At 40.8% G+C, this 23,811-nt stretch overlaps 1 protein-coding gene across 1 annotated transcript in view; it reads right to left on the bottom strand.

Moving 5' to 3' along the window:
• abcd3a (ATP binding cassette subfamily D member 3a) overlaps positions 1–23,811 on the bottom strand; it is a 75,968-nt gene that overhangs the window by 19,509 nt on the left and 32,648 nt on the right. Inside the window, exon 4 of the mRNA XM_045710587.2 lies at positions 470–558. Within this exon, the coding sequence (XP_045566543.1) occupies positions 470–558 (89 nt within the window). The remainder of the gene's footprint in view (positions 1–469; positions 559–23,811) is intronic.

Below are 23,811 nucleotides of genomic sequence, written 5' to 3'. Positions count from 1 at the left end.
TGTTAAAACAATCAGAAACATTAAAAAACGAATTATATGGGTTTGAGTTGTGTGAACCACCACGTGGGGGGAGAGTTACCCCAGGTATGACAGCAATGTAGGAATAAAAGTGCTTCTTGAACAGATTGATATGTCTACTAATGATACCACTGTGGGAGATTGAAAGACATCAATCAATTCCTGCACAGGAAAAGACATATGATATGGGGCTGATATCCCGGACCTGGAATAAGCCTCATCCTGGACTAAAACACACTTTAAAATGATTATCTCCATTGAACATGTGTCATAGTCCAGTATTAGGCTGAATCTGTGTATGGGGAACCTGAACATCATATCTTAACACCCTGTCAACACTACCACCAAACTCATTGGTCATCTAGCTAGTGTGAAGAATCACAGGTCACATGGCAAGTCAGTGTTCTAACCACAGAATCAGAACGCTGTATTCTACCTCAGTGATTCTCACCTTTCAATCATGGTTCCGTTCTGGATCATCCATACATCACAGTATGTCCTGGCCACCAACATGGCAGCTATGAGGACAAGGTATCCTGTCTGTGATGACAACGAAGGGAATAGAGAAGTGGAACAGACCAGATGAGCAAATCTAGCAGATTAAATACACAGGTTAAACAATACAATGGACAGTTCTTAAGCAAATCAATGTCATGTTGTATTGTAAATAATATGAGTAAACTAGATGAATGACTAATACATGGCAGTTCAAATGTAGAATAGACCTGTCCTTAACTAACATGACCAGTAGAATAGACCTGTCCTTAACTAACATGACCGGTAGAATAGACCTGTCCTTAACTAACATGACCGGTAGAATAGACCTGTCCTTAACTAACATGACCGGTAGAATAGACCTGTCCTTAACTAACATGACCGGTAGAATAGACCTGTCCTTAACTAACATGACCGGTAGAATAGACCTGTCCTTAACTAACATGACCAGTAGAATAGACCTGTCCTTAACTAACAACATGACCGGTAGAATAGACCTGTCCTTAACTAACAACATGACCGGTAGAATAGACCTGTCCTTAACTAACAACATGACCGGTAGAATAGACCTGTCCTTAACTAACAACATGACCGGTAGAATAGACCTGTCCTTAACTAACAACATGACCGGTAGAATAGACCTGTCCTTAACTAACAACATGACCGGTAGAATAGACCTGTCCTTAACTAACAACATGACCGGTAGAATAGACCTGTCCTTAACTAACAACATGACCGGTAGAATAGACCTGTCCTTAACTAACATGACCAGTAGAATAGACCTGTCCTTAACTAACATGACCGGTAGAATAGACCTGTCCTTAACTAACATGACCGGTAGAATAGACCTGTCCTTAACTAACATGACCGGTAGAATAGACCTGTCCTTAACTAACATGACCGGTAGAATAGACCTGTCCTTAACTAACATGACCGGTAGAATAGACCTGTCCTTAACTAACATGACCGGTAGAATAGACCTGTCCTTAACTAACATGACCAGTAGAATAGACCTGTCCTTAACTAACATGACCAGTAGAATAGACCTGTCCTTAACTAACATGACCGGTAGAATAGACCTGTCCTTAACTAACAACATGACCGGTAGAATAGACCTGTCCTTAACTAACAACATGACCGGTAGAATAGACCTGTCCTTAACTAACATGACCGGTAGAATAGACCTGTCCTTAACTAACATGACCGGTAGAATAGACCTGTCCTTAACTAACATGACCGGTAGAATAGACCTGTCCTTAACTAACATGACCGGTAGAATAGACCTGTCCTTAACTAACATGACCGGTAGAATAGACCTGTCCTTAACTAACATGACCGGTAGAATAGCCCTGTCCTTAATAACTAACAACATGACCGGTAGAATAGACCTGTCCTTAACTAACAACATGACCGGTAGAATAGACCTGTCCTTAACTAACATGACCGGTAGAATAGACCTGTCCTTAACTAACATGACCGGTAGAATAGACCTGTCCTTAACTAACAACATGACCAGTAGAATAGACCTGTCCTTAACTAACATGACCCGTAGAATAGACCTGTCCTTAATAACTAACAACATGACCGGTAGAATAGACCTGTCCTTAATAACTAACAACATGACCGGTAGAATAGACCTGTCCTTAACTAACATGACCGGTAGAATAGACCTGTCCTTAACTAACATGACCGGTAGAATAGACCTGTCCTTAACTAACATGACCAGTAGAATAGACCTGTCCTTAATAACTAACAACATGACCGGTAGAATAGACCTGTCCTTAACTAACATGACCGGTAGAATAGACCTGTCCTTAACTAACATCACCGGTAGAATAGACCTGTCCTTAATAACTAACAACATGACCGGTAGAATAGACCTGTCCTTAACTAACATGACCGGTAGAATAGACCTGTCCTTAACTAACAACATGACCGGTAGAATAGACCTGTCCTTAATTAACAACATGACCAGTAGAATAGACCTGTCCTTAACTAGCAACATGACCGGTAGAATAGACCTGTCCTTAATAACTAACAACATGACCGGTAGAATAGACCTGTCCTTCACTAACATGACCGGTAGAATAGACCTGTCCTTAATAACTAACAACATGACCGGTAGAATAGACCTGTCCTTAATAACTAACAACATGACCGGTAGAATAGACCTGTCCTTAATAACTAACAACATGACCAGTAGAATAGACCTGTCCTTAATAACTAACAACATGACCAGTAGAATAGACCTGTCCTTAACTAACAACATGACCGGTAGAATAGACCTGTCCTTAACTAACAACATGACCAGTAGAATAGACATGTCCTTAATAACTAACGACATGACCGGTAGAATAGACCTGTCCTTAACTAACAACATGACCGGTAGAATAGACCTGTCCTTAAGTAACAACATGACCGGTAGAATAGACCTGTCCTTAACTAGCAACATGACCGGTAGAATAGACCTGTCCTTAACTAACATGACCGGTAGAATAGACCTGTCCTTAACTAACAACATGACCGGTAGAATAGACCTGTCCTTAACTAACAACATGACCGGTAGAATAGACCTGTCCTTAACTAACAACATGACCGGTAGAATAGACCTGTCCTTAACTAACATGACCGGTAGAATAGACCTGTCCTTAATAACTAACATGACCGGTAGAATAGACCTGTCCTTAACTAACAACATGACCGGTAGAATAGACCTGTCCTTAACTAACATGACCGGTAGAATAGACCTGTCCTTAACTAACATGACCGGTAGAATAGACCTGTCCTTAATAACTAACAACATGACCGGTAGAATAGACCTGTCCTTAATAACTAACAACATGACCGGTAGAAAAGACCTGTCCTTAATAACTAACAACATGACCGGTAGAAAAGACCTGTCCTTAATAACTAACAACATGACCGGTAGAATAGACCTGTCCTTAACTAACAACATGACCGGTAGAATAGACTTGTCCTTAACTAACAACATGACCGGTAGAATAGACCTGTCCTTAAGTAACAACATGACCGGTAGAATAGACCTGTCCTTAACTAACAACATGACCGGTAAAATAGACCTGTCCTTAATAACTAACAACATGACCGGTAGAATAGACCTGTCCTTAACTAACAACATGACCAGTAGAATAGACCTGTCCTTAACTAACATGACCGGTAGAATAGACCTGTCCTTAATAACTAACAACATGACCGGTAGAATAGACCTGTCCTTAATAACTAACAACATGACCAGTAGAATAGACCTGTCCTTAACTAACATGACCGGTAGAATAGACCTGTCCTTAACTAACATGACCGGTAGAATAGACCTGTCCTTAACTAACATGACCGGTAGAATAGACCTGTCCTTAACTAACATGACCGGTAGAATAGACCTGTCCTTAACTAACATGACCGGTAGAATAGACCTGTCCTTAACTAACATGACCAGTAGAATAGACCTGTCCTTAATAACTAACAACATGACCGGTAGAATAGACCTGTCCTTAACTAACATGACCGGTAGAATAGACCTGTCCTTAACTAGCAACATCACCGGTAGAATAGACCTGTCCTTAATAACTAACAACATGACCGGTAGAATAGACCTGTCCTTAACTAACATGACCGGTAGAATAGACCTGTCCTTAACTAGCAACATCACCGGTAGAATAGACCTGTCCTTAATAACTAACAACATGACCGGTAGAATAGACCTGTCCTTAATTAACAACATGACCAGTAGAATAGACCTGTCCTTAACTAGCAACATGACCGGTAGAATAGACCTGTCCTTAATAACTAACAACATGACCGGTAGAATAGACCTGTCCTTCACTAACATGACCGGTAGAATAGACCTGTCCTTAATAACTAACAACATGACCGGTAGAATAGACCTGTCCTTAATAACTAACAACATGACCGGTAGAATAGACCTGTCCTTAATAACTAACAACATGACCAGTAGAATAGACCTGTCCTTAACTAACAACATGACCAGTAGAATAGACATGTCCTTAATAACTAACGACATGACCGGTAGAATAGACCTGTCCTTAACTAACAACATGACCGGTAGAATAGACCTGTCCTTAAGTAACAACATGACCGGTAGAATAGACCTGTCCTTAACTAACATGACCGGTAGAATAGACCTGTCCTTAATAACTAACAACATGACCGGTAGAATAGACCTGTCCTTAACTAACATGACCGGTAGAATAGACCTGTCCTTAACTAACAACATGACCGGTAGAATAGACCTGTCCTTAACTAACATCACCGGTAGAATAGACCTGTCCTTAATAACTAACATGACCGGTAGAATAGACCTGTCCTTAACTAACAACATGACCGGTAGAATAGACCTGTCCTTAACTAACAACATGACCGGTAGAATAGACCTGTCCTTAACTAACATCACCGGTAGAATAGACCTGTCCTTAATAACTAACAACATGACCGGTAGAATAGACCTGTCCTTAACTAACATGACCGGTAGAATAGACCTGTCCTTAACTAACAACATGACCGGTAGAATAGACCTGTCCTTAATTAACAACATGACCAGTAGAATAGACCTGTCCTTAACTAGCAACATGACCGGTAGAATAGACCTGTCCTTAATAACTAACAACATGACCGGTAGAATAGACCTGTCCTTCACTAACATGACCGGTAGAATAGACCTGTCCTTAATAACTAACAACATGACCGGTAGAATAGACCTGTCCTTAATAACTAACAACATGACCGGTAGAATAGACCTGTCCTTAATAACTAACAACATGACCAGTAGAATAGACCTGTCCTTAACTAACAACATGACCAGTAGAATAGACATGTCCTTAATAACTAACGACATGACCGGTAGAATAGACCTGTCCTTAACTAACAACATGACCGGTAGAATAGACCTGTCCTTAAGTAACAACATGACCGGTAGAATAGACCTGTCCTTAACTAGCAACATGACCGGTAGAATAGACCTGTCCTTAACTAACATGACCGGTAGAATAGACCTGTCCTTAACTAACATGACCGGTAGAATAGACCTGTCCTTAACTAACAACATGACCGGTAGAATAGACCTGTCCTTAACTAACAACATGACCGGTAGAATAGACCTGTCCTTAACTAACATGACCGGTAGAATAGACCTGTCCTTAACTAACAACATGACCGGTAGAATAGACCTGTCCTTAACTAACAACATGACCGGTAGAATAGACCTGTCCTTAACTAACATGACCGGTAGAATAGACCTGTCCTTAATAACTAACATGACCGGTAGAATAGACCTGTCCTTAACTAACAACATGACCGGTAGAATAGACCTGTCCTTAACTAACATGACCGGTAGAATAGACCTGTCCTTAACTAACATGACCGGTAGAATAGACCTGTCCTTAATAACTAACAACATGACCAGTAGAATAGACCTGTCCTTAATAACTAACAACATGACCGGTAGAATAGACCTGTCCTTAACTAACAACATGACCGGTAGAATAGACATGTCCTTAATAACTAACAACATGACCGGTAGAATAGACCTGTCCTTAATAACTAACAACATGACCGGTAGAAAAGACCTGTCCTTAATAACCAACAACATGACCGGTAGAATAGACCTGTCCTTAACTAACAACATGACCGGTAGAATAGACCTGTCCTTAACTAACAACATGACCGGTAGAATAGACCTGTCCTTAACTAACAACATGACCGGTAGAATAGACCTGTCCTTAACTAACAACATGACCGGTAGAATAGACATGTCCTTAACTAACAACATGACCGGTAGAATAGACATGTCCTTAATAACTAACAACATGACCGGTAGAATAGACCTGTCCTTAATAACTAACAACATGACCGGTAGAAAAGACCTGTCCTTAATAACTAACAACATGACCGGTAGAAAAGACCTGTCCTTAATAACTAACAACATGACCGGTAGAATAGACCTGTCCTTAACTAACAACATGACCGGTAGAATAGACCTGTCCTTAACTAACAACATGACCGGTAGAATAGACCTGTCCTTAAGTAACAACATGACCGGTAGAATAGACCTGTCCTTAACTAACAACATGACCGGTAGAATAGACCTGTCCTTAACTAACAACATGACCGGTAAAATAGACCTGTCCTTAATAACTAACAACATGACCGGTAGAATAGACCTGTCCTTAACTAACAACATGACCAGTAGAATAGACCTGTCCTTAACTAACATGACCGGTAGAATAGACCTGTCCTTAATAACTAACAACATGACCGGTAGAATAGACCTGTCCTTAATAACTAACAACATGACCAGTAGAATAGACCTGTCCTTAACTAACATGACCGGTAGAATAGACCTGTCCTTAACTAACATGACCGGTAGAATAGACCTGTCCTTAACTAACATGACCAGTAGAATAGACCTGTCCTTAATAACTAACAACATGACCGGTAGAATAGACCTGTCCTTAACTAACATGACCGGTAGAATAGACCTGTCCTTAACTAGCAACATCACCGGTAGAATAGACCTGTCCTTAATAACTAACAACATGACCGGTAGAATAGACCTGTCCTTAACTAACATGACCGGTAGAATAGACCTGTCCTTAACTAACAACATGACCGGTAGAATAGACCTGTCCTTAATTAACAACATGACCAGTAGAATAGACCTGTCCTTAACTAGCAACATGACCGGTAGAATAGACCTGTCCTTAATAACTAACAACATGACCGGTAGAATAGACCTGTCCTTCACTAACATGACCGGTAGAATAGACCTGTCCTTAATAACTAACAACATGACCGGTAGAATAGACCTGTCCTTAATAACTAACAACATGACCGGTAGAATAGACCTGTCCTTAATAACTAACAACATGACCAGTAGAATAGACCTGTCCTTAACTAACAACATGACCAGTAGAATAGACATGTCCTTAATAACTAACGACATGACCGGTAGAATAGACCTGTCCTTAACTAACAACATGACCAGTAGAATAGACATGTCCTTAATAACTAACGACATGACCGGTAGAATAGACCTGTCCTTAACTAACAACATGACCGGTAGAATAGACCTGTCCTTAAGTAACAACATGACCGGTAGAATAGACCTGTCCTTAACTAACATGACCGGTAGAATAGACCTGTCCTTAACTAACATGACCGGTAGAATAGACCTGTCCTTAACTAACAACATGACCGGTAGAATAGACCTGTCCTTAACTAACAACATGACCGGTAGAATAGACCTGTCCTTAACTCAGACCGGTAGAGCCGCCAACACTGACCGGTAGAATAGACCTGTCCTTAACTAACAACATGACCGGTAGAATAGACCTGTCCTTAACTAACAACATGACCGGTAGAATAGACCTGTCCTTAACTAACATGACCGGTAGAATAGACCTGTCCTTAATAACTAACATGACCGGTAGAATAGACCTGTCCTTAATAACTAACAACATGACCGGTAGAATAGACCTGTCCTTAATAACTAACAACATGACCGGTAGAATAGACCTGTCCTTAACTAACATGACCGGTAGAATAGACCTGTCCTTAACTAACAACATGACCGGTAGAATAGACCTGTCCTTAATTAACAACATGACCAGTAGAATAGACCTGTCCTTAACTAGCAACATGACCGGTAGAATAGACCTGTCCTTAATAACTAACAACATGACCGGTAGAATAGACCTGTCCTTCACTAACATGACCGGTAGAATAGACCTGTCCTTAATAACTAACAACATGACCGGTAGAATAGACCTGTCCTTAATAACTAACAACATGACCAGTAGAATAGACCTGTCCTTAACTAACAACATGACCGGTAGAATAGACCTGTCCTTAACTAACAACATGACCAGTAGAATAGACATGTCCTTAATAACTAACGACATGACCGGTAGAATAGACCTGTCCTTAACTAACAACATGACCGGTAGAATAGACCTGTCCTTAAGTAACAACATGACCGGTAGAATAGACCTGTCCTTAACTAACATGACCGGTAGAATAGACCTGTCCTTAACTAACATGACCGGTAGAATAGACCTGTCCTTAACTAACAACATGACCGGTAGAATAGACCTGTCCTTAACTAACAACATGACCGGTAGAATAGACCTGTCCTTAACTAACATGACCGGTAGAATAGACCTGTCCTTAATAACTAACATGACCGGTAGAATAGACCTGTCCTTAACTAACAACATGACCGGTAGAATAGACCTGTCCTTAACTAACAACATGACCGGTAGAATAGACCTGTCCTTAACTAGCAACATGACCGGTAGAATAGACCTGTCCTTAACTAACATGACCGGTAGAATAGACCTGTCCTTAACTAACATGACCGGTAGAATAGACCTGTCCTTAACTAACATGACCGGTAGAATAGACCTGTCCTTAATAACTAACAACATGACCGGTAGAATAGACCTGTCCTTAACTAACAACATGACCGGTAGAATAGACATGTCCTTAATAACTAACAACATGACCGGTAGAATAGACCTGTCCTTAATAACTAACAACATGACCGGTAGAAAAGACCTGTCCTTAATAACCAACAACATGACCGGTAGAATAGACCTGTCCTTAACTAACAACATGACCGGTAGAATAGACCTGTCCTTAACTAACAACATGACCGGTAGAATAGACCTGTCCTTAAGTAACAACATGACCGGTAGAATAGACCTGTCCTTAACTAACAACATGACCGGTAGAATAGACCTGTCCTTAACTAACAACATGACCGGTAGAATAGACCTGTCCTTAACTAACAACATGACCGGTAGAATAGACCTGTCCTTAACTAACAACATGACCGGTAGAATAGACCTGTCCTTAACTAACATGACCGTTAGAATAGACCTGTCCTTAATAACTAACAACATGACCAGTAGAATAGACATGTCCTTAACTAACAACATGACCGGTAGAATAGACATGTCCTTAACTAACAACATGACCGGTAGAATAGACCTGTCCTTAATAACTAACAACATGACCGGTAGAATAGACCTGTCCTTAATAACTAACAACATGACCGGTAGAATAGACCTGTCCTTAACTAACATGACCGGTAGAATAGACCTGTCCTTAACTAACATGACCGGTAGAATAGACCTGTCCTTAACTAGCAACATGACCGGTAGAATAGACCTGTCCTTAATAACTAACAACATGACCGGTAGAATAGACCTGTCCTTAATAACTAACAACATGACCGGTAGAATAGACCTGTCCTTAATAACTAACAACATGAACAGTAGAATAGACCTGTCCTTAACTAACAACATGACCGGTAGAATAGACCTGTCCTTAACTAACAACATGACCGGTAGAATAGACCTGTCCTTAACTAGCAACATGACCGGTAGAATAGACCTGTCCTTAACTAACATGACCGGTAGAATAGACCTGTCCTTAACTAACAACATGACCGGTAGAATAGACCTGTCCTTAATAACTAACAACATGACCGGTAGAATAGACCTGTCCTTAATAACTAACAACATGACCGGTAGAATAGACCTGTCCTTAATAACTAACAACATGACCAGTAGAATAGACCTGTCCTTAACTAACATGACCGGTAGAATAGACCTGTCCTTAACTAACATGACCGGTAGAATAGACCTGTCCTTAACTAACATGACCGGTAGAATAGACCTGTCCTTAACTAACATGACCGGTAGAATAGACCTGTCCTTAACTAACATGACCGGTAGAATAGACCTGTCCTTAACTAACATGACCAGTAGAATAGACCTGTCCTTAATAACTAACAACATGACCGGTAGAATAGACCTGTCCTTAACTAACATGACCGGTAGAATAGACCTGTCCTTAACTAGCAACATGACCGGTAGAATAGACCTGTCCTTAATAACTAACAACATGACCGGTAGAATAGACCTGTCCTTAACTAACATGACCGGTAGAATAGACCTGTCCTTAACTAGCAACATCACCGGTAGAATAGACCTGTCCTTAATAACTAACAACATGACCGGTAGAATAGACCTGTCCTTAATTAACAACATGACCAGTAGAATAGACCTGTCCTTAACTAGCAACATGACCGGTAGAATAGACCTGTCCTTAATAACTAACAACATGACCGGTAGAATAGACCTGTCCTTCACTAACATGACCGGTAGAATAGACCTGTCCTTAATAACTAACAACATGACCGGTAGAATAGACCTGTCCTTAATAACTAACAACATGACCGGTAGAATAGACCTGTCCTTAATAACTAACAACATGACCAGTAGAATAGACCTGTCCTTAACTAACAACATGACCAGTAGAATAGACATGTCCTTAATAACTAACGACATGACCGGTAGAATAGACCTGTCCTTAACTAACAACATGACCGGTAGAATAGACCTGTCCTTAAGTAACAACATGACCGGTAGAATAGACCTGTCCTTAACTAACATGACCGGTAGAATAGACCTGTCCTTAATAACTAACAACATGACCGGTAGAATAGACCTGTCCTTAACTAACATGACCGGTAGAATAGACCTGTCCTTAACTAACAACATGACCGGTAGAATAGACCTGTCCTTAACTAACATCACCGGTAGAATAGACCTGTCCTTAATAACTAACATGACCGGTAGAATAGACCTGTCCTTAACTAACAACATGACCGGTAGAATAGACCTGTCCTTAACTAACAACATGACCGGTAGAATAGACCTGTCCTTAACTAACATCACCGGTAGAATAGACCTGTCCTTAATAACTAACAACATGACCGGTAGAATAGACCTGTCCTTAACTAACATGACCGGTAGAATAGACCTGTCCTTAACTAACAACATGACCGGTAGAATAGACCTGTCCTTAATTAACAACATGACCAGTAGAATAGACCTGTCCTTAACTAGCAACATGACCGGTAGAATAGACCTGTCCTTAATAACTAACAACATGACCGGTAGAATAGACCTGTCCTTCACTAACATGACCGGTAGAATAGACCTGTCCTTAATAACTAACAACATGACCGGTAGAATAGACCTGTCCTTAATAACTAACAACATGACCGGTAGAATAGACCTGTCCTTAATAACTAACAACATGACCAGTAGAATAGACCTGTCCTTAACTAACAACATGACCGGTAGAATAGACCTGTCCTTAATAACTAACGACATGACCGGTAGAATAGACCTGTCCTTAACAACTAACAACATGACCGGTAGAATAGACCTGTCCTTAAGTAACAACATGACCGGTAGAATAGACCTGTCCTTAACTAGCAACATGACCGGTAGAATAGACCTGTCCTTAACTAACATGACCGGTAGAATAGACCTGTCCTTAACTAACATGACCGGTAGAATAGACCTGTCCTTAACTAACAACATGACCGGTAGAATAGACCTGTCCTTAACTAACAACATGACCGGTAGAATAGACCTGTCCTTAACTAACATGACCGGTAGAATAGACCTGTCCTTAATAACTAACATGACCGGTAGAATAGACCTGTCCTTAACTAACAACATGACCGGTAGAATAGACCTGTCCTTAACTAACATGACCGGTAGAATAGACCTGTCCTTAACTAACATGACCGGTAGAATAGACCTGTCCTTAATAACTAACATGACCGGTAGAATAGACCTGTCCTTAACTAACAACATGACCGGTAGAATAGACCTGTCCTTAATAACTAACAACATGACCGGTAGAATAGACCTGTCCTTAACTAACAACATGACCGGTAGAATAGACCTGTCCTTAACTAACAACATGACCGGTAGAATAGACCTGTCCTTAACTAGCAACATGACCGGTAGAATAGACCTGTCCTTAACTAACATGACCGGTAGAATAGACCTGTCCTTAACTAACATGACCGGTAGAATAGACCTGTCCTTAACTAACAACATGACCGGTAGAATAGACCTGTCCTTAACTAACATGACCGGTAGAATAGACCTGTCCTTAATAACTAACAACATGACCGGTAGAATAGACCTGTCCTTAACTAACAACATGACCGGTAGAATAGACCTGTCCTTAATAACTAACAACATGACCGGTAGAATAGACCTGTCCTTAACTAACAACATGACCGGTAGAATAGACCTGTCCTTAACTAACAACATGACCGGTAGAATAGACCTGTCCTTAACTAACAACATGACCGGTAGAATAGACCTGTCCTTAACTAACAACATGACCGGTAGAATAGACCTGTCCTTAACTAACAACATGACCGGTAGAATAGACCTGTCCTTAACTAACAACATGACCGGTAGAATAGACCTGTCCTTAACTAACAACATGACCGGTAGAATAGACCTGTCCTTAACTAACAACATGACCGGTAGAATAGACCTGTCCTTAACTAACAACATGACCGGTAGAATAGACCTGTCCTTAACTAACAACATGACCGGTAGAATAGACCTGTCCTTAACTAACAACATGACCGGTAGAATAGACCTGTCCTTAACTAACAACATGACCGGTAGAATAGACCTGTCCTTAACTAACAACATGACCGGTAGAATAGACCTGTCCTTAACTAACATGACCGGTAGAATAGACCTGTCCTTAATAACTAACAACATGACCGGTAGAATAGACCTGTCCTTAACTAACAACATGACCGGTAGAATAGACCTGTCCTTAACTAACAACATGACCGGTAGAATAGACCTGTCCTTAATAACTAACAACATGACCGGTAGAATAGACCTGTCCTTAATAACTAACAACATGACCGGTAGAAAAGACCTGTCCTTAATAACTAACAACATGACCGGTAGAATAGACCTGTCCTTAATAACTAACAACATGACCGGTAGAATAGACCTGTCCTTAACTAACAACATGACCGGTAGAATAGACCTGTCCTTAACTAACAACATGACCGGTAGAATAGACCTGTCCTTAACTAACAACATGACCGGTAGAATAGACCTGTCCTTAACTAACAACATGACCGGTAAAATAGACCTGTCCTTAATAACTAACAACATGACCGGTAGAATAGACCTGTCCTTAACTAACAACATGACCGGTAGAATAGACCTGTCCTTAATAACTAACAACATGACCGGTAGAATAGACCTGTCCTTAATAACTAACAACATGACCGGTAGAATAGACCTGTCCTTAACTAACAACATGACCGGTAGAATAGACCTGTCCTTAATAACTAACAACATGACCGGTAGAATAGACCTGTCCTTAACTAACAACATGACCGGTAGAATAGACCTGTCCTTAATAACCAACAACATGACCGGTAGAATAGACCTGTCCTTAACTAACAACATGACCGGTAGAATAGACCTGTCCTTAAGTAACAACATGACCGGTAGAATAGACCTGTCCTTAAGTAACAACATGACCGGTAGAATAGACCTGTCCTTAACTAACAACATGACCGGTAGAATAGACCTGTCCTTAACTAACAACATGACCGGTAGAATAGACCTGTCCTTAACTAACAACATGACCGGTAGAATAGACCTGTCCTTAACTAACAACATGACCGGTAGAATAGACCTGTCCTTAACTAACAACATGACCGGTAGAATAGACCTGTCCTTAATAACCAACAACATGACCGGTAGAATAGACCTGTCCTTAACTAACAACATGACCGGTAGAATAGACCTGTCCTTAACTAGCAACATGACCGGTAGAATAGACCTGTCCTTAACTAACATGACCGGTAGAATAGACCTGTCCTTAACTAACATGACCGGTAGAATAGACCTGTCCTTAACTAACAACATGACCGGTAGAATAGACCTGTCCTTAACTAACATGACCGGTAGAATAGACCTGTCCTTAATAACTAACATGACCGGTAGAATAGACCTGTCCTTAACTAACAACATGACCGGTAGAATAGACCTGTCCTTAATAACTAACAACATGACCGGTAGAATAGACCTGTCCTTAATAACTAACAACATGACCGGTAGAATAGACCTGTCCTTAACTAACAACATGACCGGTAGAATAGACCTGTCCTTAACTAACAACATGACCGGTAGAATAGACCTGTCCTTAACTAACAACATGACCGGTAGAATAGACCTGTCCTTAACTAACAACATGACCGGTAGAATAGACCTGTCCTTAACTAACAACATGACCGGTAGAATAGACCTGTCCTTAATAACTAACAACATGACCGGTAGAATAGACCTGTCCTTAACTAACAACATGACCGGTAGAATAGACCTGTCCTTAATAACTAACAACATGACCGGTAGAATAGACCTGTCCTTAACTAACATGACCGGTAGAATAGACCTGTCCTTAACTAACAACATGACCGGTAGAATAGACCTGTCCTTAACTAACATGACCGGTAGAATAGACCTGTCCTTAACTAACATGACCGGTAGAATAGACCTGTCCTTAACTAACATGACCGGTAGAATAGACCTGTCCTTAACTAACAACATGACCGGTAGAATAGACCTGTCCTTAATAACTAACAACATGACCGGTAGAATAGACCTGTCCTTAACTAACATGACCGGTAGAATAGACCTGTCCTTAACTAACATGACCGGTAGAATAGACCTGTCCTTAATAACTAACAACATGACCGGTAGAATAGACCTGTCCTTAACTAACATGACCGGTAGAATAGACCTGTCCTTAACTAGCAACATGACCGGTAGAATAGACCTGTCCTTAATAACTAACAACATGACCGGTAGAATAGACCTGTCCTTAACTACAACATGACCGGTAGAATAGACCTGTCCTTAATAACTAACAACATGACCGGTAGAATAGACCTGTCCTTAACTAACATGACCGGTAGAATAGACCTGTCCTTAATAACTAACAACATGACCGGTAGAATAGACCTGTCCTTAACTAACAACATGACCGGTAGAATAGACCTGTCCTTAATAACTAACAACATGACCGGTAGAATAGACCTGTCCTTAACTAACAACATGACCGGTAGAATAGACCTGTCCTTAATAACTAACAACATGACCGGTAGAATAGACCTGTCCTTAACTAACAACATGACCGGTAGAATAGACCTGTCCTTAACTAACAACATGACCGGTAGAATAGACCTGTCCTTAACTAACACATGACCGGTAGAATAGACCTGTCCTTAATAACTAACAACATGACCGGTAGAATAGACCTGTCCTTAACTAACATGACCGGTAGAATAGACCTGTCCTTAACTAACAACATGACCGGTAGAATAGACCTGTCCTTAACTAACAACATGACCGGTAGAATAGACCTGTCCTTAACTAACAACATGACCGGTAGAATAGACCTGTCCTTAACTAACATGACCGGTAGAATAGACCTGTCCTTAATAACTAACAACATGACCGGTAGAATAGACCTGTCCTTAACTAACATGACCGGTAGAATAGACCTGTCCTTAACTAACAACATGACCGGTAGAATAGACCTGTCCTTAACTAACAACATGACCGGTAGAATAGACCTGTCCTTAACTAGCAACATGACCGGTAGAATAGACCTGTCCTTAATAACTAACAACATGACCGGTAGAATAGACCTGTCCTTAACTAACATGACCGGTAGAATAGACCTGTCCTTAACTAACAACATGACCGGTAGAATAGACCTGTCCTTAACTAACAACATGACCGGTAGAATAGACCTGTCCTTAACTAGCAACATGACCGGTAGAATAGACCTGTCCTTAATAACTAACAACATGACCGGTAGAATAGACCTGTCCTTCAACTAACATGACCGGTAGAATAGACCTGTCCTTAATAACTAACAACATGACCGGTAGAATAGACCTGTCCTTAATAACTAACAACATGACCGGTAGAATAGACCTGTCCTTAATAACTAACAACATGACCGGTAGAATAGACCTGTCCTTAACTAACAACATGACCGGTAGAATAGACCTGTCCTTAATAACTAACAACATGACCGGTAGAATAGACCTGTCCTTAACTAACAACATGACCGGTAGAATAGACCTGTCCTTAACTAACATGACCGGTAGAATAGACCTGTCCTTAATAACTAACATGACCGGTAGAATAGACCTGTCCTTAACTAACAACATGACCGGTAGAATAGACCTGTCCTTAACTAACAACATGACCGGTAGAATAGACCTGTCCTTAACTAACATCACCGGTAGAATAGACCTGTCCTTAATAACTAACAACATGACCGGTAGAATAGACCTGTCCTTAACTAACAACATGACCGGTAGAATAGACCTGTCCTTAACTAACAACATGACCGGTAGAATAGACCTGTCCTTAATTTACAACATGACCAGTAGAATAGACCTGTCCTTAACTAGCAACATGACCGGTAGAATAGACCTGTCCTTAATCTAACAACATGACCGGTAGAATAGACCTGTCCTTAACTAACATGACCGGTAGAATAGACCTGTCCTTAATAACTAACAACATGACCGGTAGAATAGACCTGTCCTTAATAACTAACAACATGACCGGTAGAATAGACCTGTCCTTAATAACTAACAACATGACCAGTAGAATAGACCTGTCCTTAACTAACAACATGACCAGTAGAATAGACATGTCCTTAATAACTAACGACATGACCGGTAGAATAGACCTGTCCTTAACAACTAACAACATGACCGGTAGAATAGACCTGTCCTTAAGTAACAACATGACCGGTAGAATAGACCTGTCCTTAACTAGCAACATGACCGGTAGAATAGACCTGTCCTTAACTAACATGACCGGTAGAATAGACCTGTCCTTAACTAACATGACCGGTAGAATAGACCTGTCCTTAACTAACAACATGACCGGTAGAATAGACCTGTCCTTAACTAACAACATGACCGGTAGAATAGACCTGTCCTTAACTAACATGACCGGTAGAATAGACCTGTCCTTAATAACTAACATGACCGGTAGAATAGACCTGTCCTTAACTAACAACATGACCGGTAGAATAGACCTGTCCTTAACTAACATGACCGGTAGAATAGACCTGTCCTTAACTAACATGACCGGTAGAATAGACCTGTCCTTAATAACTAACAACATGACCAGTAGAATAGACCTGTCCTTAATAACTAACAACATGACCGGTAGAATAGACCTGTCCTTAACTAACAACATGACCGGTAGAATAGACCTGTCCTTAATAACTAACAACATGACCGGTAGAATAGACCTGTCCTTAACTAACATGACCGGTAGAATAGACCTGTCCTTAACTAACAACATGACCGGTAGAATAGACCTGTCCTTAATTAACAACATGACCGGTAGAATAGACCTGTCCTTAACTAACAACATGACCGGTAGAATAGACCTGTCCTTAACTAACAACATGACCGGTAGAATAGACCTGTCCTTAATAACTAACAACATGACCGGTAGAATAGACCTGTCCTTAACTAACAACATGACCGGTAGAATAGACCTGTCCTTAATAACTAACAACATGACCGGTAGAATAGACCTGTCCTTAACTAACAACATGACCGGTAGAATAGACCTGTCCTTAACTAACAACATGACCGGTAGAATAGACCTGTCCTTAACTAACAACATGACCGGTAGAATAGACCTGTCCTTAATAACTAACAACATGACCGGTAGAATAGACCTGTCCTTAATAACTAACAACATGACCGGTAGAATAGACCTGTCCTTAACTAACAACATGACCGGTAGAATAGACCTGTCCTTAACTAACAACATGACCGGTAGAATAGACCTGTCCTTAATAACTAACAACATGACCGGTAGAATAGACCTGTCCTTAACTAACAACATGACCGGTAGAATAGACCTGTCCTTAACTAGCAACATGACCGGTAGAATAGACCTGTCCTTAACTAACATGACCGGTAGAATAGACCTGTCCTTAACTAACATGACCGGTAGAATAGACCTGTCCTTAACTAACAACATGACCGGTAGAATAGACCTGTCCTTAACTAACAACATGACCGGTAGAATAGACCTGTCCTTAACTAACATGACCGGTAGAATAGACCTGTCCTTAATAACTAACATGACCGGTAGAATAGACCTGTCCTTAACTAACAACATGACCGGTAGAATAGACCTGTCCTTAACTAACATGACCGGTAGAATAGACCTGTCCTTAACTAACATGACCGGTAGAATAGACCTGTCCTTAACTAACAACATGACCGGTAGAATAGACCTGTCCTTAACTACAACATGACCGGTAGAATAGACCTGTCCTTAATAACTAACAACATGACCGGTAGAATAGACCTGTCCTTAACTAACAACATGACCGGTAGAATAGACCTGTCCTTAATAACTAACAACATGACCGGTAGAATAGACCTGTCCTTAATAACTAACAACATGACCGGTAGAATAGACCTGTCCTTAATAACTAACAACATGACCGGTAGAATAGACCTGTCCTTAACTAACAACATGACCGGTAGAATAGACCTGTCCTTAACTAACAACATGACCGGTAGAATAGACCTGTCCTTAACTAACAACATGACCGGTAGAATAGACCTGTCCTTAAGTAACAACATGACCGGTAGAATAGACCTGTCCTTAACTAACAACATGACCGGTAGAATAGACCTGTCCTTAACTAACAACATGACCGGTAGAATAGACCTGTCCTTAACTAGCAACATGACCGGTAGAATAGACCTGTCCTTAACTAACATGACCGGTAGAATAGACCTGTCCTTAACTAACATGACCGGTAGAATAGACCTGTCCTTAACTAACATGACCGGTAGAATAGACCTGTCCTTAACTAACAACATGACCGGTAGAAAAGACCTGTCCTTAATAACTAACAACATGACCGGTAGAAAAGACCTGTCCTTAACTAACATGACCGGTAGAATAGACCTGTCCTTAACTAACATGACCGGTAGAATAGACCTGTCCTTAATAACTAACAACATGACCGGTAGAATAGACCTGTCCTTAATAACTAACAACATGACCGGTAGAATAGACCTGTCCTTAATAACTAACAACATGACCGGTAGAATAGACCTGTCCTTAACTAACAACATGACCGGTAGAATAGACCTGTCCTTAATAACTAACAACATGACCGGTAGAATAGACCTGTCCTTAACTAACAACATGACCGGTAGAATAGACCTGTCCTTAACTAACAACATGACCGGTAGAATAGACCTGTCCTTAAGTAACAACATGACCGGTAGAATAGACCTGTCCTTAAGTAACAACATGACCGGTAGAATAGACCTGTCCTTAACTAACAACATGACCGGTAGAATAGACCTGTCCTTAACTAACAACATGACCGGTAGAATAGACCTGTCCTTAACTAACAACATGACCGGTAGAATAGACCTGTCCTTAATAACTAACGACATGACCGGTAGAATAGACCTGTCCTTAATAACTAACAACATGACCGGTAGAATAGACCTGTCCTTAACTAACATGACCGGTAGAATAGACCTGTCCTTAATAACTAACAACATGACCGGTAGAATAGACCTGTCCTTAACTAACATGACCGGTAGAATAGACCTGTCCTTAACTAACAGACGGAGTAGACCTGTCCTAATAACATGACCGGTAGAATAGACCTGTCCTTAACTAACATGACCGGTAGAATAGACCTGTCCTTAACTAACAACATGACCGGTAGAATAGACCTGTCCTTAATAACTAACAACATGACCGGTAGAATAGACCTGTCCTTAACTAACATGACCGGTAGAATAGACCTGTCCTTAATAACTAACAACATGACCGGTAGAATAGACCTGTCCTTAACTAACAACATGACCGGTAGAATAGACCTGTCCTTAATAACTAACATGACCGGTAGAATAGACCTGTCCTTAACTAACAACATGACCGGTAGAATAGACCTGTCCTTAATAACTAACAACATGACCGGTAGAATAGACCTGTCCTTAACTAACATGACCGGTAGAATAGACCTGTCCTTAACTAACAACATGACCGGTAGAATAGACCTGTCCTTAACTACAACATGACCGGTAGAATAGACCTGTCCTTAACTAACAACATGACCGGTAGAATAGACCTGTCCTTAACTAACAACATGACCGGTAGAATAGACCTGTCCTTAACTAACAACATGACCGGTAGAATAGACCTGTCCTTAACTAACAACATGACCGGTAGAATAGACCTGTCCTTAATAACTAACAACATGACCGGTAGAATAGACCTGTCCTTAATAACTAACAACATGACCGGTAGAATAGACCTGTCCTTAACTAACAACATGACCGGTAGAATAGACCTGTCCTTAACTAACAACATGACCGGTAGAATAGACCTGTCCTTAACTAACAACATGACCGGTAGAATAGACCTGTCCTTAACTAACAACATGACCGGTAGAATAGACCTGTCCTTAACTAACAACATGACCGGTAGAATAGACCTGTCCTTAACTAACAACATGACCGGTAGAATAGACCTGTCCTTAACTAACACATGACCGGTAGAATAGACCTGTCCTTAATAACTAACAACATGACCGGTAGAATAGACCTGTCCTTAACTAACAACATGACCGGTAGAATAGACCTGTCCTTAATAACTAACAACATGACCGGTAGAATAGACCTGTCCTTAACTAACAACATGACCGGTAGAATAGACCTGTCCTTAATAACTAACAACATGACCGGTAGAATAGACCTGTCCTTAACTAACAACATGACCGGTAGAATAGACCTGTCCTTAACTAACAACATGACCGGTAGAATAGACCTGTCCTTAACTAACAACATGACCGGTAGAATAGACCTGTCCTTAACTAACAACATGACCGGTAGAATAGACCTGTCCTTAACTAACAACATGACCGGTAGAATAGACCTGTCCTTAACTAACAACATGACCGGTAGAATAGACCTGTCCTTAATAACTAACAACATGACCGGTAGAATAGACCTGTCCTTAATAACTAACAACATGACCGGTAGAATAGACCTGTCCTTAACTAACAACATGACCGGTAGAATAGACCTGTCCTTAATAACTAACAACATGACCGGTAGAATAGACCTGTCCTTAACTACACATGACCGGTAGAATAGACCTGTCCTTAACTAACAACATGACCGGTAGAATAGACCTGTCCTTAACTAACAACATGACCGGTAGAATAGACCTGTCCTTAACTAACAACATGACCGGTAGAATAGACCTGTCCTTAACTAACAACATGACCGGTAGAATAGACCTGTCCTTAATAACTAACAACATGACCGGTAGAATAGACCTGTCCTTAACTAACAACATGACCGGTAGAATAGACCTGTCCTTAACTAACAACATGACCGGTAGAATAGACCTGTCCTTAACTAACAACATGACCGGTAGAATAGACCTGTCCTTAACTAACAACATGACCGGTAGAATAGACCTGTCCTTAACTAACAACATGACCGGTAGAATAGACCTGTCCTTAACTACAACATGACCGGTAGAATAGACCTGTCCTTAACTAACATGACCGGTAGAATAGACCTGTCCTTAACTAACAACATGACCGGTAGAATAGACCTGTCCTTAACTAACAACATGACCGGTAGAATAGACCTGTCCTTAACTAACAACATGACCGGTAGAATAGACCTGTCCTTAATAACTAACAACATGACCGGTAGAATAGACCTGTCCTTAACTAACAACATGACCGGTAGAATAGACCTGTCCTTAATAACTAACAACATGACCGGTAGAATAGACCTGTCCTTAACTACACATGACCGGTAGAATAGACCTGTCCTTAACTAACACTGACCGGTAGAATAGACCTGTCCTTAACTAACAACATGACCGGTAGAATAGACCTGTCCTTAACTAACAACATGACCGGTAGAATAGACCTGTCCTTAACTAACAACATGACCGGTAGAATAGACCTGTCCTTAACTAACAACATGACCGGTAGAATAGACCTGTCCTTAACTAACAACATGACCGGTAGAATAGACCTGTCCTTAATAACTAACAACATGACCGGTAGAATAGACCTGTCCTTAACTAACAACATGACCGGTAGAATAGACCTGTCCTTAATAACTAACAACATGACCGGTAGAATAGACCTGTCCTTAACTAACAACATGACCGGTAGAATAGACCTGTCCTTAACTAACAACATGACCGGTAGAATAGACCTGTCCTTAACTAACAACATGACCGGTAGAATAGACCTGTCCTTAACTAACAACATGACCGGTAGAATAGACCTGTCCTTAACTAACAACATGACCGGTAGAATAGACCTGTCCTTAATAACTAACAACATGACCGGTAGAATAGACCTGTCCTTAATAACTAACAACATGACCGGTAGAATAGACCTGTCCTTAACTAACAACATGACCGGTAGAATAGACCTGTCCTTAACTAACAACATGACCGGTAGAATAGACCTGTCCTTAACTAACAACATGACCGGTAGAATAGACCTGTCCTTAACTAACAACATGACCGGTAGAATAGACCTGTCCTTAACTAACAACATGACCGGTAGAATAGACCTGTCCTTAACTAACAACATGACCGGTAGAATAGACCTGTCCTTAACTAACAACATGACCGGTAGAATAGACCTGTCCTTAATAACTAACAACATGACCGGTAGAATAGACCTGTCCTTAACTAACAACATGACCGGTAGAATAGACCTGTCCTTAACTAACATGACCGGTAGAATAGACCTGTCCTTAATAACTAACAACATGACCGGTAGAATAGACCTGTCCTTAATAACTAACAACATGACCGGTAGAATAGACCTGTCCTTAACTAACAACATGACCGGTAGAATAGACCTGTCCTTAACTAACAACATGACCGGTAGAATAGACCTGTCCTTAATAACTAACAACATGACCGGTAGAATAGACCTGTCCTTAACTAACCATGACCGGTAGAATAGACCTGTCCTTAACTAACAACATGACCGGTAGAATAGACCTGTCCTTAACTAACAACATGACCGGTAGAATAGACCTGTCCTTAAGTAACAACATGACCGGTAGAATAGACCTGTCCTTAACTAACAACATGACCGGTAGAATAGACCTGTCCTTAACTAACAACATGACCGGTAGAATAGACCTGTCCTTAACTAACAACATGACCGGTAGAATAGACCTGTCCTTAATAACTAACAACATGACCGGTAGAATAGACCTGTCCTTAATAACTAACAACATGACCGGTAGAATAGACC

This window comes from Salmo salar, chromosome 29 (genome assembly GCF_965601325.2).
Source record: "Salmo salar chromosome 29, fSalSal1, whole genome shotgun sequence".
NCBI lineage: Eukaryota > Metazoa > Chordata > Actinopteri > Salmoniformes > Salmonidae > Salmo > Salmo salar.
The sequence above is the reverse complement of the archived record's forward strand: the minus strand, read 5'-3'. Positions and strand labels throughout refer to the sequence as shown.